Below are 17,614 nucleotides of genomic sequence, written 5' to 3'. Positions count from 1 at the left end.
TATATGACAAATATTTTAAGCGCGACGATAAAATTTGTCGCGAAATTTCATAGTGCCGTATCGCGATCGACAAATCGAGAAAAAGAACGCGCCGTACGAGATACAGGAATAGTATAAAGAATTTCGAGGATCGTGCAGCTTGGCGTGTAGCTGAAGAAATAAAGAATTGCAAAATACTCTACGTGCCTGGAGTAACGCGATAGGCGTTGTTGGCCAGCGAAATTTAACGCGTATGCAAATTATTTCGTGATGTTAACGGGGAACCTTTCGAATCGATTTCTACATTTGCATACGTTCGAGAAAAGATTATCGGCGTATTCTCTTGGAGATTAGACGGCGAATGTTTGTTAACGTCGACGGTTAACGATGCTTTGATTTTCGTTTCGATCGAACGACGTTCGTAAATGCACGATAGGAACGTAAAAGGCTCTGTCGCGGTTATCAGAAATTGTTCGAGGATTAAAAATAGTTTGATCGGTTCTGTAAGTGTGCGGTTTGGCGCGAACGCGACTCGAAAAACGCAATAGCGCACGGAATGGTGGTGCCGCGAGGTTGAAACAATGCGATAGGCGTTGTTGATTCGCGATTATAACGCGTTGCGTCGCACTGCAATGAGGTTTGATCGATTGACGCGCGGAATACGTAACGATCGATTCGAGGAAGTTGTACACCTACGTCCTTGATATTCGGCACGGCGAAATTTTTCGCGAATGAAATATTTAACGTGTATCTCTCGATCGTTGCGTCATGCGACAAACATTCGAGAAAGAGAGACGGAGATAAATAAATTGCACGGTAGATTTGACCAATGTTGGGCGGAATGTAATCTAATTACATTTCCCACGATTACTGCTACAAAGGAATTGCACTGGTAATTGGATTGTCATTATACGGTAATTCCGGCGTAATTACAAGGTAATTATATCGTAATTACAATGTTAAAAAGTAGTGTAATTGCGACGCAATTCCTTTGTAGAAGTAATCGTTGCAAAATGTAATCTGATTACTTTTTAACCAATATTTGGTCGCTTTCGTGTGGCTTTGGCGTTCGTTGTTGGCGAAACAAAAGAGTGTCAATAACGTTTTTCGATTGGCGTACAGATCTGGACAAAAGTCATGGTACGGCATGATCGTTGCGATACAAATGCGTATAAGTTGGTTTAAAGAAAAGAACTTTTCGACATACAGTTACTCGTATTCGTATAATGGTAATTGACTATAAATGACGAAAAGCTTGTCGTTGAAACTGGTGTGAGTGCATTTTTTCATACATTGAGATATTGAGGGTTTGTGTTTAAATAAATTAAATGGGAGTAACTGTACTCTATGTATTATCTATTCTAGTTCACCACATAACAGAAACAATAATATAAATAGAGTAATAGACAAAATAAGGACAAACAATATTATTCTAGAATACTATTGTCTGTCGTTTTTTGGAAATGGCAAACAAGAACCTTTCATCGATCATTTGTCACAAGCTCTCGATCAGCGAATCTAAAGGTTTCTGTTATTAGCAAGCAAAGAATTAAATGAAGAGTAAGGACGATTAATAAAGCGAGAGAAACTACAACCGAGAAGAAAGTGATATTATGCAACACGGATAGATATTATTGAAGTATCGAAAATCAGATTAAAACTGCTGGTTACGATTCAAGTTAACAAAATTCTAATTTTACGAAACTTGGAATAGGAAGTAAACGACGATACTTCCGATTTCTGGTTCGTTGAATTAGAATTACTTCCAATCAAGTAAATCGAATAAATATCCTGATAAAATCGATAGAAAAATTTCTCGTTCGAACAATAATCTTCCCGTTTGCGAGGTATTGGGTCGCGCCAATACTTTTGCTCCGCGCGCGGTTCGTTTTGTTTTTTCGTAATTAAAACGAGCAACGCCGCGGTGCCAATCGCTAACCAGCGTGTATCGTGAAAAGAGATCGAAGTTATTCGAGCCGCTGGCACAAATGCAACGATCGCTAATGATGTCGAGTTACAGCCGGTTCGGTCTCGTCGATCTCGCGGCTTCATAAATCACCGCCGCGGCAGATGTATGCAGATCGACGGTGCTTTTTGTGCCGAGCAAAACTTCTTTGTGCATATGCAGCTTCTGGACCATAAAAATGACACCTCCTCGTCGAAGACGTCGGAGTAATTGACGCGCGGTTTCCCAGGTGCAGATCGTCGAACGAGAACACCTGCGCGTCCTCGATCGTCGCGTTTTGGTATTCGACGGGGGATCGAGGGAAACGAACGATCGCATTGTTCGCGAAACCGATGAACGCGAAAGTCGTTTACAGCGGGGAGAAAAGCGCGTACCTGGCTTGGTCGATCGATCGTTCGTCAAAATATATTCACGGACGCGTGCGACTCATTCATACGATATGTAATGAAACGTGTCTGCGGACAGCGTGCACGTGGAACGCGCGACGCTCTTCCATCGCGAGTTTGCGTGGACGAAAACCGCTCCCGGAACACCTGATCCGACAGATACAGGTCGTTTCAAAGTATACACTTGCCCCTCGGAATCCGCGATCTCCTCTGCCGCTACGAACGATGATTTTTTACGATATAGATCTTTGAAATCATTCGTTAAGGGGGGAAACCGTGACGGCTGAAAATAAAGACAATTTTCAAGAATCTTTTGAAAGTAACTATGAAACTTTTTCTGATAAATGTTTAATTTTCTCGAACGTACATTTCTTGAACTACTTCTTGGAAAAATTTCGTGTAAAAATATTCATTATTATAGCCATAATAGGAACCAGCATGAGAGGCCTCCAAAAATTTGTTAGAAACGATTTTCTACGTGTACTAAATCTTCTGTAACTTTGTCACGAAAAATTGGCCATCGATGTTGAATTTCATTCGATAACGTAGAATTTAATTTTTAATATTTATCATTATATCTTTACAGCCGCATTATCGTTGGATTAGTATCTTTTCGTGGAAAATGGGAACAAAGGCGATCTCATTCGGATTATTTTTAATTATATGTATATGTACATATGTGTTTGTTTTCCTTTCCTTGAAATCTATTTTTGTATATTTATGTCATTTTTGTCCCGAGGACCGTCAATGTATAGTGAAACAGAGGACCACCGAGGGGTTAATTATATCAATTTACTCTAAGAAAATTAGATACAGAATTTTCATCGACACACGGGGTGGATTGAGCGGGCAAAGGGTTTGACCACTTCGCCGACGGGAAAACACGTATTTAATGTCGGTATTGAAATCGAGATAACTCGTGCTCGCGCTCTCCACGCCTCGTAACGCTTTCTAGGTATGTGCTTGCGAAATCCTCTTCTGGTCATTATGTCAGTTTCATATTGCGCGAGCAGTCCACACGGAGGCGTATGCATTTGTAGATTCCCGTCGCGTCGTGTATCATTTCCTCTCCGTGTTTATCGATTCCTCGAAGTTTTCCTTATTCCCTCTACATTCGACGCCGAGGATCAATGGGTGAGAATTCACAGCGATAAGCAGACCTTGTGTAACATTCAATAATTAATTTCTTTAATTTAACCGCGAGTCACAAGCATTGTTTTCATCCGTCTTGCTTAAACTGTCATACTGATAATTTGTTATGAGATAAATTTCATCGTTATATTGTACTACAATTGGAGACGTTGTTTTTCATTTGTTGTATAATTTAATCGCTCGTGATTCGAAGAAAAAGAATGCGCTTTGCTTAAGAATTATAATCAATATCACGCAAATAAAATAAAATACACCTTTCGGAAGCTAATTGGCCATGATTTTTAAGAACTATTACGATTCGTACGAATCATTAACATTTGGTTGACAAATTGTTCTCCTCCCCTTACAGTTTCTTTTTCTTTATTAGTCTTCGATTAATAAATACTTAATCACTTGTTATTAAAATTTTCCTTTTTTCTCTCAACACAAAGAATCATCCATTCCCCGGTTGACACCCCGCGTGCAACTTAATACGCGTCCGCAATTTAAAAGCAACCGCGGATTATTCGAAGGTGTTTCGTGCTTGTTTACAAAGCGTTGGCTCGAGGTGAGACACGGTGAATCGAGACCCTTCTCTTCATTAAAGGCAAAAAACTTAATTATAGTCCGGCGAGATGGCTCGATATCTCGCGCGTTCTCTAATATTTGCCGAGCATGCTGCAAGGTAAATTCGCGGAATCGTAAACAAGACCGATAGTCTTATCGTCGGGCGTCCTGATATTCGCACGCTCGCGATTTTTTTTTGCTGGAATTGTTGTTTCGTTTCGCATCTGTGTCTGCTCTGGATGACAAACGTGAAACGCATTACGTCTGATATCGAATCGAATCGAGGCGCGAGCGCCTCTTGTTGACAGACGACGTAAAAGATTTCGCGAGAGAATAGATTTCTGACTCACCGCGATCGACGTGTCTATTTCGAGGATAAATTATTCTGTCGTGGAAAATCGCGCTGATAAAAAGCTCACGATGCGTTGAATTCTCTCTCGAATTCCTGCGTTCGTTCGATATTTGTGTATATATTCTTTTTTTACAAGGTATAATTTCGTATACGTTTTTACTTTTCGAACACGTTCGGTACCGAATTTTCTGGTAATTTTGTTTTAGACGCTTTCGCGTGCAATAATGTCTCGATATACGACCAAATTTAGGTTTCGGTTTAAGTTCAAGGAAACAGAAAAAATTATAATCCCCGTAAATGGAAGATTAATTATTAGTAAACGACACCGCTAAATTACTTCGAAGCTGTTGGTCGTTCCTATAAAAAGATTCTCTCTGAGAACAGGTAATGTCCAGCCTCGGATCGATTAGCTTCAGGCCCCGATAAGTCTGGATCCGCCTCTGAGTTCATTGTTAACTCCTATGATTCATAGCTCGAACGAACGTAGAAAACTTCGTACGATGCCAGCAAGCAAATGGCCACGCTTTCTTCAGAGTGTCATTCAAGGTTTTCCCACCTATAATGCGCATCGTTACGCGGAAGTAAACTCGTAACGATTTCTCGAAACTGCTCGTTTGAGCATTCACGACCACCAGGAGAACGATGTGTAAGCCTTCTCGTTGCTTCTCGCGTAGTTACAGGTTTCTGATTTGATACTCGTTCAGGTATTCCGTTCCTTCTCCCTGAAAAATCTACGACTCTCGTATAATTTACTCGCAGATTGATCGACTTCGATTACATTTTTTTTGGCGTTACTTTAACGCCATTCGTAATGATCGAACGCTAGAAAAACTTGAATTCTAGAACGATCCTGCTAAACCATTTGCATTATTTAACGTCCCGGGATGTCGTAACCTCAATTTCAGATATCACGGATGCGCCGAGATACAACAATCTAACTTTCAGATATCATATTCAGTATGAATTCATTTAATATAAATATTTAGATATTCTTTCGAGTATAGGCGTGCCAGAATAAAAGGTTATGTTAATTGCTTGTGTCATCTTGTGGTCGTGTCGAATGGTAGTATAACTTCACCATGACATAAGTGGTAACATCCTCAGAGAAGAAAAGAGACATTTTACTTGCATATAATGTCTCGCGTTTAAGATGGCGTCTGGTCAAGACGATCGATCGAAACTGTTGGCGTTCGGCGCAGAGTTTTTCCAATTCCACGATTTCTCGCGACTCCCGGAGAATTCCTTGTCGATGGAACGAGGACCGACTGACCGATCGTTAGTAATTACTCGTGAGGCACCGGCGTTCGCCGCGACTGTGGCGATATATAAATAAACGAGTAAAATCGTTGGAATGTCTCGATAAACGAGCGCCGTTACTCGTTTCATTTATAATCTCGTCCATTACCGTAGCCGCGACGAATCGCATATGCGAGCGCGTATTAACCTGGCCTTTTTGTCCGTTTCGCAGGAGAGGAGAGATCAAGGCGGCTGAAGCAGGAGGAGGAAGGAGAGGTCAGTGAAAAAGGTGCGAACAAGTGGGAAGCAGAGGCCGGGAAGGGCATGATAAGCAAGGACACGCGTGTTTCGCGAAAATCAGCTGACTTGGTGGACGATTGCCGACAGCCGGTTGTCCAAAGACCGAGAAAGTATCGACAGACTTGTCGCCGCGCTTCTTCTCGACAACGGATGTCGGAATAACGCGTCTATCGAGCCGTGGCAGGGCAGAGGGTGCAAGGACTTCGTTAAACGGGTGAAAGTAATACACGTCGTGGTTTGTGCCCGAGGAGGTGGAAGAACCGTGGACGGTGAAGGGAGAGACGAAAGGAACAAGCACTCGGGGATCGTTGAATTTTCTGCGCATCAGGTAAGTCGATAACCTCCGAGACACGCGATGTTCGAAAATCGCCATTTTGGTACTCGTTGGGAGGTCCCCTAACACTGGACACTTAAGGTTTCTTTTAAATCATTAAAAAAATATAATATTTTATGCCTTCTATAATGTTTTATTTATAATTTAACAATACTAGAAATCAATATAAAGCAACAAAACAAGTAATATTATTATAATAGTTAACTGAAACTTTGGTATAGAATTTGAACAGATCGTTAGTTTTCTATACAGGGTGTTCGGCCATCCCTGGGAAAAATTTTAATGGTGGATTCTAGAGGCCAAAATAAGACGAAAATCAAGAATATCAATTTGTCGATGAAGGTTTCGTTAAACAGTTATTAACGTTTAAAGTTTCGACCGTACTGAATTTTTTTCTCGAAAATGCGCAAGATTTCGGGGGTATGTCTATTCACCAAAAATGATTGTAATTGACCCCCGCAATCGAAAATAATTTTTTCAGAACGATTTGAAATCTTTTTTTTTCGTCGAAAAATTTAGGCACCTATCCGATTTTTTTTCTCGAAAGTGGATAGGATATCGAAGACATGTGTATTCACCAAAAATGATTGTAATTGACCCCCGCAGCCGAAAATAATTTTTCCAGAACAATTTGAAATTTTTGAATTTAATTGTTCATAACTTTTTAACGAAGCCTCCATCAACAAATTGGTATTCTTGATTTTCGTCTTATTTTGGCCTCTAGAATCCTCTATTAAAATTTTTCCCAGGGGTGGCCAAACACCCTGTATATTAGGGATTCTTATCAAATTGGTAAATGGAAATCAACTTTCCTTTAAAACATTTAAAAAACAGTGAACTAATGGAGGATTACATAAATTTTCAAATAATCACATTGATATATATTAAACAGTTATTATTTTAAACCCGCGGCCCCAATAATCTGTTTATGGGTCAAGTCTGACAAAGGGTCAGTTACAGCGTTGTTTCATTTTCATTTTGTCCAAATTACAAGTAATTCAGTGTCCTGCTTTCTGCATCATCCTAATGCGAACCTTATCAAGAAATTTAATTTTCAACATACGTTGCAGATTCAAAGCAGGTCGATGATCGTGTTATAAATGTTAGAAGCCACCGTTTTAGAACGGTACAGATCCCTACCAATTACTAAGATTACCAAAAATGGCTATTCTCGTATTTACAATATCAAATATTTATCTGTCGAGACGCAGAGTCCAGATGTTCTCGGACGCGTCAGATCGAATTCTTCCGTGCGTGCACCACGTGGAAATCTTCCGGGTGTTTATCGATCGGTCTTAAAAAATGCCCGATAGGCCGTCACATGTTGTGGCGAGCGCGCGCTCACAATAGACATCGCATTGTTTTCAGAACCGATCGCGGGCTCACTGTGTCAGCATTCTACCGACAACGGCGGATAACGTCCTCTCGTCGTTATCGCGATGTCGTCGTTACGAGATCCACCGTGCCGGTAAACTCGAAATTTCCTTACGCCTGATCAGGCTAACCGGGATCCCCGTTCGACGCGACGTTCATCCACGCCTGGACCCCAGGATCGATTGGACCAAAACTAAACGGAATCGAGAAACAGCTCTGACAAGGGAGAACGAGACTACCAAAGAATTTTTCGTTCGAGAAACGTTTAAAAACTAGATCGAAGGAAGGTGGAAGGATAACGAAGAATCGAACCACGAGGAGACACGGTCGAACTTACGAGATCGTTTGGCGCGAGTCGGGCCGGAGCAGTTGCACGAGGACGCGGTTCAGGCTGTGTTGACTAGCACGTGGTTGATAAGGATAGAGGGGTGCGTGGTGAAACGCGACGAGAGGGTGACGTGAAGGTGTCCTCGTGGGGTGCCAGAGTGAGCACGATAGCACCTCTGGTGCCCTCGGCCGTGGGTCCCGAGGGGACGGACGCCATGGCGGCCTCTTCGTCCTCGTCGAGCGGCGAGCAACAGTACTCACTCAGGTGGAACGACTTCCACTCGAGCATCCTCAGCTCATTTCGTCATCTGAGGGACGAGGAGGATTTCGTGGACGTGACCCTGGCTTGCGACAGTAGCAGCTTCACCGCGCACAAGGTCGTCCTCTCTGCGTGCAGTCCTTATTTCCGGAGTCTTCTCAAGGTCAGTGTTTTTCACATCTTTACAACTTCCGGAAAATCGTCCGCTATCGATCGCGTATATTTCGTAGAAATTTCATTTAACGAGCGATCCACTCTTTTACTATACATCGACGGTCTTTGAAAAGGAAAATACATTGGTAATGTACAGTTTTGTCCGTAATTGCATTCGTTCCTATATAAATAAGAATACTCTTGGGTAGAACAAGACCCGAATAGTGAATTCAGTAGCAGAACGCGATAGAAAAACAGAGACTCGACTTCCTGGTATAAATCATAGTTGTAATTACTTGAGAATTATTGTACCTTAGGGATAATTACGGCTGCGATATAAATGCTACATTAATAGACTAACAAAATGTTAACTGTGATATACTTGTTGAATAGACATTCGGGAATATTTTATAATAAATTTCATTCGTTATGCTTATCCTATGGTTACCATTGTTTCGTACTTGCTAATGTACATTCCAGAAATTGAAATTTCTTTCTACGAAACGTTCCTCTGTTCTAGATCATGTACAAGATCGAAATATTTTCATAGAATAATATCGACGTTTTTAAAATATTTGTCGTGTCGTAGGTGAGATGATTAATTTATGTATAAAATTCTTCTTATTTAGTTATCATTTTCTCAACTAAATTATGTACGATTATTTTATACTTATAAAAATATCAGTACTAAATTGTATCGACGATTTGTAAACATTTCAATAAGATATTATACATAAATTAAATGCATCTTTATACCTGCTTTACATATTATAATATTATTCTAGAAACTTTCGACGATAGTTATTCGCGTAATTTTTTCGTCAACGTCCACGCGAGTGTCAGTGCTTTCAACCATGTGGAAGTATAACGTATTAAATAGGCCAATTGACTATTCTAAATAATGTGTCGCTGATACGCAACACTGGTCTATAGTTCATGCTTGATTGGCGTATACGGACACAAAATAAGAATCATCGCTGTCACGAACACGCGACGTTAGTTTCCAACGGGAATTAAGGACATAGTAAACTAAACAATAATAGTAAAACAATTTCTATGTAGAAGGCCAAGTAACGCTCGTATCGAAATAAAACATAAACGTAGCTCGTTCTACATTTTAATATTTATGACAACGCTGTCTTCCCTTGCGTGAATTTTTTCTTAATAAAAAATATATACATTTTTCTTGCATTGCCGTTGGAATCTTTTGAGCAAACACGTTCGATTTCTATCGTAGATATTTTTTTTTTTCAACTTATAGCGAAGTGAAATCGATCTCGCAGCGTTCGCGCGCGAAATTTTTTACCGGTTCACCGTACACGGAATTTATTGCAAAAATGTATCCCGTAATTTAATGCAAACATTTAATGTTCGTTTGAAGTTTGGTTTATTTAAAATTATGACTAAGAAATTATAACGAAACGGTAACTCGTCATATAGAGTATCATGTATAAATACGTGCTGTTCGTTTGCTGATCACAAATGCTTCTTGTATCGAGTATTGAGGTATTTATTATTTATTCGCACTAGCTGTCATTCAAAGGGATTTAGGTTTAAATCCCGTGGCAATTGTAGTGCCTCTAAATCTGGCTTTAAATGGTTTAAACATACTAAACTATGCCATCTGTTATTTGACACAGATTTTTATTTATTTACTTATCGATTTATTTAACGACCTCGTTGCTCCGGATAAAATACTAATCGTTCCAAATATATAGCGTATGAATAGAGAGGAAAAAGTATATGCGTTCGAAGATAAAAATATTGTCAGGCGAGCATGTTGCCCAGATCAATATTGCCCGCCTCTTGAAAGCGATAATGTATCGCGCGAGCGATTTCGTACGTCGGTAATATTATCCAAATAATTCACCGCGAAAAATAAAAGACGAGTTCACGTTGAGCGGCGTTCGTGCGCAATGCAAGTATAAAATTCGGACGAACGATCCCTGCGGCGGTTCGAAGAACGGAAGCGGGTAATTACCGGTCTGCAGCAGGAGTAAGAATCAGAAAGGACTTCCGGTTCGATTTGCATAACAACGTGCCGCCGACCAACCGTGCTCCTCCGCGGCCAAAGGACGATCGATCACTTCGATGTGTCGTCGCGATGTCGTCGATCGCGTCCACCTATCTCTTTTCACAAACCCGTTTCCTCGAGTTCCCCCTCGATCGACCCTCTCATCACCGCCTCCCGAGACGGAGGTTACGCTCTATAAATCGTCCTCCTAGATGAAACATTCTGGCGAGGTCAGTAGGATCAATAGATGGCGAGAAAAAGATTCGCCCGATCGTCGCTTCGTAAGCTTTTCGCTTTGGCGAACGGGTTGGTAACTGGCCTCTTGTTTTCTGCGCGTTCATGAGTTTCGATTGCTTCGCAGCTTGCAACTCGGGACAGAAAAAATAGCACGCTTAATCGAATTTTTCTGCATTAAAAATCGCAAGTTCAATTTCTAGAACACCTTTGTCGACATGTGTGTAGGCAACGAGGCTTCGTCGTCTAATTTTATTTAAAGAAATGGAATTATTAACATTCTGTGCCCGATACGTTTGATAACTGGACTCATTTTTTTCTGTGAAAATATTTTTGTAAACATTTTCTTACTCTAGATTATCCCAGTCATACTGACTGTATTGTTTTAAGTCGATGATGTTTTCAAATGATTTGCTACTTTGATATACGGTTATATTTATTTGCACATTTATTATTTTAAAATATCGTTTACTATTCGTGGGTCCTGTTCTAAATTTCATTTCCGTTTTAAACCGAGTCAAAATCAGCTGTTAGTCTCGCAATTGACAACGGCTGAAAAAGTATTATTTTTGTTTTGTACTATTCGTAAAAAAGACGTAACAGTTTTGGAGTACGCTTTAACTGAAAATTGTTCAATATTTATCTAATGTTAATATAAATAAAGAATAAAATTCAGTGAGCTTCTTAAGTTTGGTATTTTTAAATAAAGAGAAAAGTCGGACACGAGCGTTGCATCTTTCACGTATGTAATTTTTCGCAGAATCTGTTCCGCTGCATAATACATGCGCTTAAAAACCACATCCACCGCACCTGTGCCGCTATTTCCTATTATGCCTGAATTCACCACGGATGAAGAAATTATTTTTATTTTCGTTTTTGAGAATACCATCAATCTCGCGCGTCGTCGGAAAGTTTTCGCATATCGATGCGTTCCTATTCAGGGTCAGAGTCTATATACATATATTTCAACATATTCTTTCCGCGATATTGTTGCTAGAATTTCTAAATGTTGTTTTCTACTCTAGCCTTGCGTTCCAAGATGATTCAAAGCAAAGCAGCGTTCTTAATTTTTGGGCGAATATCATTTCTCTCCCCTCTACTAGCGACGACAATTACACAATAATAATTCAGAATCATTATACGCTACGAGTATGCAAAATTAATTAAAATTAAAAAGTATGGTGTACTTGACCATATCGCGTGAAACACAGTTCGATAAACGCTGGACCATCGTTTAATTTTGTATTCACGCGATTTTATTGTTTTCTAAATAAAGTCTGAATGCTGCTCAAGTGAGTCTTATAACCTACATTGTGTACAGCGAGGTCAGGGATCAGTACGTAGATAGATAAATAGACTTTTATTGGCCTGGGATAATAATATCCCTTAAGGACATGGATGGTATTACTATACGATACAATAGCGTCAGCTAAAGCGCCAACTTAACGAAGTTATTGCTTGATCAAACTTACCGCGAGCATCGTTCTGAGCTTTTCTCGAAATATACGCTTTCAACCCGATACTTTTATGGGTGTGAATTAAAATATACAGTAGTTTATATTTGATATTTTTAAACTAAGGAGGTACAGTAATGGGTCTTAAGATGAACATCGTTCCGGGGGTTCATCTTTCTTACAGTTCAATTGTGAAATGTTCAATTTACGAATCATTACAGTAATCGTTCATTTTCCGGCTGAAAAGGGCCTATAACAATCAAATTAAATTTATACTAGCGTCTATTAAATCGTAATCCTACGTAAATAGAAATCTGGCATATATTTGCACAAATTTGAAAACTGAAGCTGGACCTGCAGTTTTTTTTGTTCTCCGTCGGCGTGTTAGCGAACGCGTTAACCCGTATCTGCCGATATGTCACTGTCGTCGCCACTATGGTGAATCGCGCGCATCGAATGCATTTTCATCAATCCGTCGCGTTGGCCTCGTAGATAAAAGTTCTCTCGGCCGTCGTAGAAACGACGAGAGCGATTGTCCCGCTGCCAGCGAGAAATTGACGTTGGAAGATGCGACCGACTTTCTAATTGACGCGTAACGCTAATTGATTTTAAGTGTCGAGCACGGTATATAGGGTGTCCCAGTGAGCATAGTACAACCGAAAAGGGGGGTGACAAATAAAAATTTTGTTTTCGAGAGAATCAACTTCAATAACAACAGGAGTACGATTCGGATGTCGGTGTAAGTAGAAGAAGCAAGTAACGAACAGACGAAAAAATTTTATTTTAAATTTTCGATTTACTTTATCACATAGAGTGACCCATGGTTACTGGGACACCCTGTGTATTCTAGTCGGGTTAATAATGCGCGAACGACGGACGATTCGTTCCCGTGCTTGCGTCACGACGCCACGCAGACGACGCGGGTCCATCGGTGCCGTTTAAATATAAGTCACGTGGTCGACGTAATAAAAACCGAGCATTTCGTGGCCAGGAAGGTGGAGTCTTCTGTACTCGTTAATATTCATGCTTTCTGCACTTTCACCGGCGTCCCAGCGACGCTGGAACGTTTCGTTTAATGCCCGTAGACGTCGCGGAGTTATTATTGCACTGTTTGCCCCGGACTGGTCGCGACGAGCGAACCGAGAAGGGTTGAAACGTTGAATTATCGCCTGCGCAATTGGCGAGGATTAATGGCAGAGACACGCGTTAAGCAGCGAGCCTGCAGTTTTCCTTGCATATCGGCCCATTTTGTTATACAATGCAAACGTGTGTAAACGTATAACCGCACGTATTGAATGTCGTTCAACTACCTTGCGTATCGGTGTTTGTAAAATGTAAGGTGAGTCACTTGAAGTTAGAATAGAAAATGTCTTCCTTTTAGCATCACTAGACAATATTCTTCCGACAACAGAAATCGTCGCAACGTTAAATGTTTTAGCTAAGTTTTTCTTTCCTAGTTCAACATATATTTTCATACCTTGTACAACAAATATAGAAATAGAAATTCTCTACTCGTTACGCAACTTTGACATAAAAATCTTTGACTTAGAATGAAGCTTATTAGCTTACCTCTGTTTGAGATTGTTTCATTTGAACTTAGCGTTTTGCAGAATTTAGTATTCTTTGCTATTCTAGGTCCGGGTCAATTAATCGATGTATCTAAATACTCTGTATAGTCACTGGGCATTCGCATCCATTTTGTAACACCTATTTTAACACGTTGATGATCATGTGTATCCAACTGAATACGCACCTATGTGGATTCAGGGCATCGCGTATATCCGTTTGAACACAACACACACACACGTACACACGTTTCCTATTTGTATACGAAACGAGGACATTGCATTGACTTTGTATGCCATATTGCAAACTCTGAAAAAATCTATAAACTTGGTCGAAGATTTTTCTTAAAAGAATATTCGATATTTCAAAATTTATTTTATGATAGTTAGGCATATAATTATTGCGACGCCTCGACAAAACTGTTTGTCGCAGGTTACGTTACATTTGTGGATATTTTTTTAAATACATTACATCCTTGACTATGTAGATAGAAAACTATAATTTAGGTGCCAAATGTACTTCGTATATCTTGAAATATATTGATTTACACATTAAAATGCGGCACTTTTAATAATATTTAAAAGATGTTACTTTCTAAATTTAAACGAGTACCAAACAAACGAAATATTTTAAGAATTATTGAAATAACTTTCTACTTATACGTTACATTTTATGATCAATAAAATGGTAAGACAAGAATAGTGGTCGATTATAAGTCTGAGTCACTGTACGTCGAACCATTCAAATTGCAAAGCGATCATTAATTCTTTATATTTAAATTTCCACCATTCGTCGAATCGAGTCTCGACGAGCCAGTCGATATTGTCTGGCTAAAAACGAGCCTACGGATAATTTACGTTAGACCTACTGTTTTAAATTAATTAAGGAATCTATGCTATGTAGATTAATGAACAAATCAATTAAGTTGACATTAGGTTAAGTCTAAAAATTGGCTTTTTTACCATGTCATGATGTATCAATTTGTACAGTTCTGGCGCGATATAGCGAATTAAAATCTTTAATGAAAACACAGGTATCGTTTTATAAACATGTTTTATTTCAAACCAATTACTAATAACGAGTTACTAATTTGTTACAATAACAGTATATATCTTCCCAATTTACCGTTACAAGATTAACAATAATTTTATTTATCAATTGGATTAATTTCAACTTGAATAATATTACCGTTACACAACCTAATTAATAGTAATACCAGTAATCGTAGTTTAACGAGTTCGATTTCCATGAAATGGGTATTAACGATTCCCCGTGCGTGGGAAAAAATCGTACAAGATGGCCGTTATGGATGGATCGGGCGTTGCGTATCTACGCGTATTTGTATTACTCCGATAACATTTCCTTTAAAAAAATAAAGCCAAAGGCTTATGAAATGATCCGATATTTTCGCGTGTTCGATATCACGAGCGTGACGTAACGATAACGGGTCTGCCTGGAACACCTGACAGCCGTGCACGCTTTGATTTATTCGTTAGTTGCACGGGTGTAACGATTTACGGCAACCCCGTTCATTCGACTATCGACCACGGGAGTCGATGACGAATCATAGAGTTATCGACTACGTCCGCAATGATATTCGCCGAAATACGAACCGGGGGTTTACACGGCGTTCCAGCAATAATAAATTTCGGTCCGGATCGGTAATAAATCGGCCGCAGGCAAAATGAAATTCACGAAAAAAGAAACAAAAAAAATAAATTAATCGAAACGGATCACCGGTGTTCGAATTAGATTATTTCGCGATTCTTTTTACGAACCTAATCTACGAATACCATTCTCGGCGCTGGCGATCGATACTTTCAACGGTTGCGGTAATTTCGATATATCGTGGCGCAAGCGTTACGCGGTTAATTGCGAGAAAGTCGAAATGCTAAACGCAATAAGTTCAATTTATGGTTTCGCGGCGGTTCTGTTTTTCACGTTGACTTTAGAATTTACAGTTTTGCAACAATTTGGGAAATTTTTTATATTCCTGTGGACGAGGTAAAGTTTAATTCGCGCATCCATTACTGTAAATAACGCCCAGAATGGGCAATGTCGGTGGCTTTGAACGTCCAATGGTTTTTGTTCCGTCGATGGGTAAGAGTCATTAGACTAATCACCGATACAAAGATTCCGTGAAAGTAAAGGGCAAGCCATGGGCGAAGTAAGGTTGTGAAATGGAAATATTTATAAGTGACGGTTCCAAAAAGAAATTTGCAGGCAAGTTAGTAGCATGCTCCGTTTAAGCAATTGAATAAGTTACACAACGTAGTTGTTGACAGTTAATCGATAAATTAAAGATGAATGCGTTTCAGCGAAAGGTCGAGAAATATGAATATTCGAAAGGAAACATATCATGGAAAAAATGCAAGAAAGCGTTGGAAAATTACATTGCAAGCTTGAAGTGGCGCGATAATTGTTGTTGACTCGAGAGTACAACGCGTTGCATGAAACTTAACGTGTATGCAAATGTACCTCGAGGTGTCGTTGAACGCCTTTCCAATCGATTTTGCATTTGCATACATCCTGGGAAACATTATCGCGCGGAGTTTTCGTACAACTTTCCTACGGATTTCATATTTATTAGACTGAATTTGTGTCGCTAAATGTTGGTTCATATTTCAACAGAATCTTAATAGTATTTAAATACAACCGTTAACGTAATTTTAAAAACACATAGGAGAAGTAACGGGGAATCAGCGACCAATTTAACAGAGTTAGAAATCATTAGTATTATTGCATATTCAATAACAGTTGTTCTATTCGCTTTTCTATGGAGCTACAATAAAAAGTTTAGTTTCCTTGTAACGTCAAACGAGCGTATCGAATCGTGCACGGCGTACCACGAGCGTGTATTTTTATTAGTTTATGAGCTCGCGTAAAAACAATGAAAAAGAACTGCCAAAGTTTCGTGTTATATATTTGTATTTAAATGATCGACGTTTACACAGGCAAGGTTACGGCGAGGATTTTAATCGAATTTGTCGCGAGTCAAATCTTAAACGTACGCGATGTTGCTCTTCGCGAGGTATAATATGAAACGTTATATCGGAAAGCTGAAATCTCCAGCGCGAAAGGACGAGATTAAAACGCGCGTGTAATCGGTGTGTCACTCAAGCTCGCGCGGAATAAGCACAAGGTATGGCGACGACGTTAGGGCAATACGAATGAAACTCCGCGGAGATTAATTCCTCTCAAGTGGTCATCACGGACTGGGGCATTAATGCAGTTATCTCCAGGACCGTGACAGCCTCTGAAAGGCGTGTCCCGCCGATCGGCAGCAGCATCGATACCTGGAATATTACAGGGAACAGGCTGAACGAGTTCTCGTGGTTTATCAAGCGAGTTGCGTTCCGCTCGGCGCCGATCGCGGTGATCGCTCAACGAAAATTCATTGATACGAGAAAACGTCGTGCAATCGAACCGGGACTATCACGCTTTTAAATTGCGCTGATCCTTTCCGCTCGACGGCTCCACGTAATCACCGAGTTCGAATAAAAATGCTAAGATAAGGTACAAACAACCAGCTATTATACGAGCTGTACTTAAAAGACACGATCGAACATTTGGGGAAACAATCCTTGCAACTATTGGATCGTGCAATAAGTAATAAGTCTGTTCGCGTTTAATAAAAATATTAAATACCGGCAATTTTATATATTTATTTCATCTCTGCTGTATAGTAGATCGTCAAAACCGTTATTCTATAAATACTTTTGCAATAGCAGTAAATTTTTTGCAGTACTGTTTATTCCATTACATTCATAATTAAAAAATAAAAGGGAAAAACACAAGAAATATGAAAATGCTGGTCACATCGAATACCGATATTTCTCGTTTAATTAAAAAAAAAAGTAGTCATAACCGGAAATCCATAGAAAGCCATGGCCTGTATGTCTGATTAGCTGTTCGTAACAATATTTCATTCCGGAAATACTTCGAGAGAACGACTTTTTCCCGGTTTTAGAGTGCAAATACT

General features: G+C 39.7%; 1 protein-coding gene across 9 annotated transcripts in view; it reads left to right on the top strand.

The window, feature by feature from the left end:
* The window catches only part of LOC143348175 (protein abrupt), a 108,324-nt gene that overhangs the window by 23,128 nt on the left and 67,582 nt on the right, over positions 1–17,614 (top strand). For 8 of the 9 annotated variants that reach the window (XM_076778103.1, XM_076778102.1, XM_076778101.1 and 5 more), the window contains exons 2-3: positions 5,850–6,245; positions 7,620–8,374. In XM_076778103.1, the coding sequence (XP_076634218.1) occupies positions 8,168–8,374 (207 nt within the window). In that variant the 5' untranslated portion in view covers positions 5,850–6,245; positions 7,620–8,167. Of the gene's footprint in view, positions 1–5,262; positions 5,657–5,849; positions 6,246–7,619; positions 8,375–17,614 lie in introns of those variants that run through there. The other variant, XM_076778104.1, reaches the window with a different exon arrangement.

This window comes from Colletes latitarsis, chromosome 11, assembly GCF_051014445.1.
Source record: "Colletes latitarsis isolate SP2378_abdomen chromosome 11, iyColLati1, whole genome shotgun sequence".
NCBI lineage: Eukaryota > Metazoa > Arthropoda > Insecta > Hymenoptera > Colletidae > Colletes > Colletes latitarsis.
The sequence above is the reverse complement of the archived record's forward strand: the minus strand, read 5'-3'. Positions and strand labels throughout refer to the sequence as shown.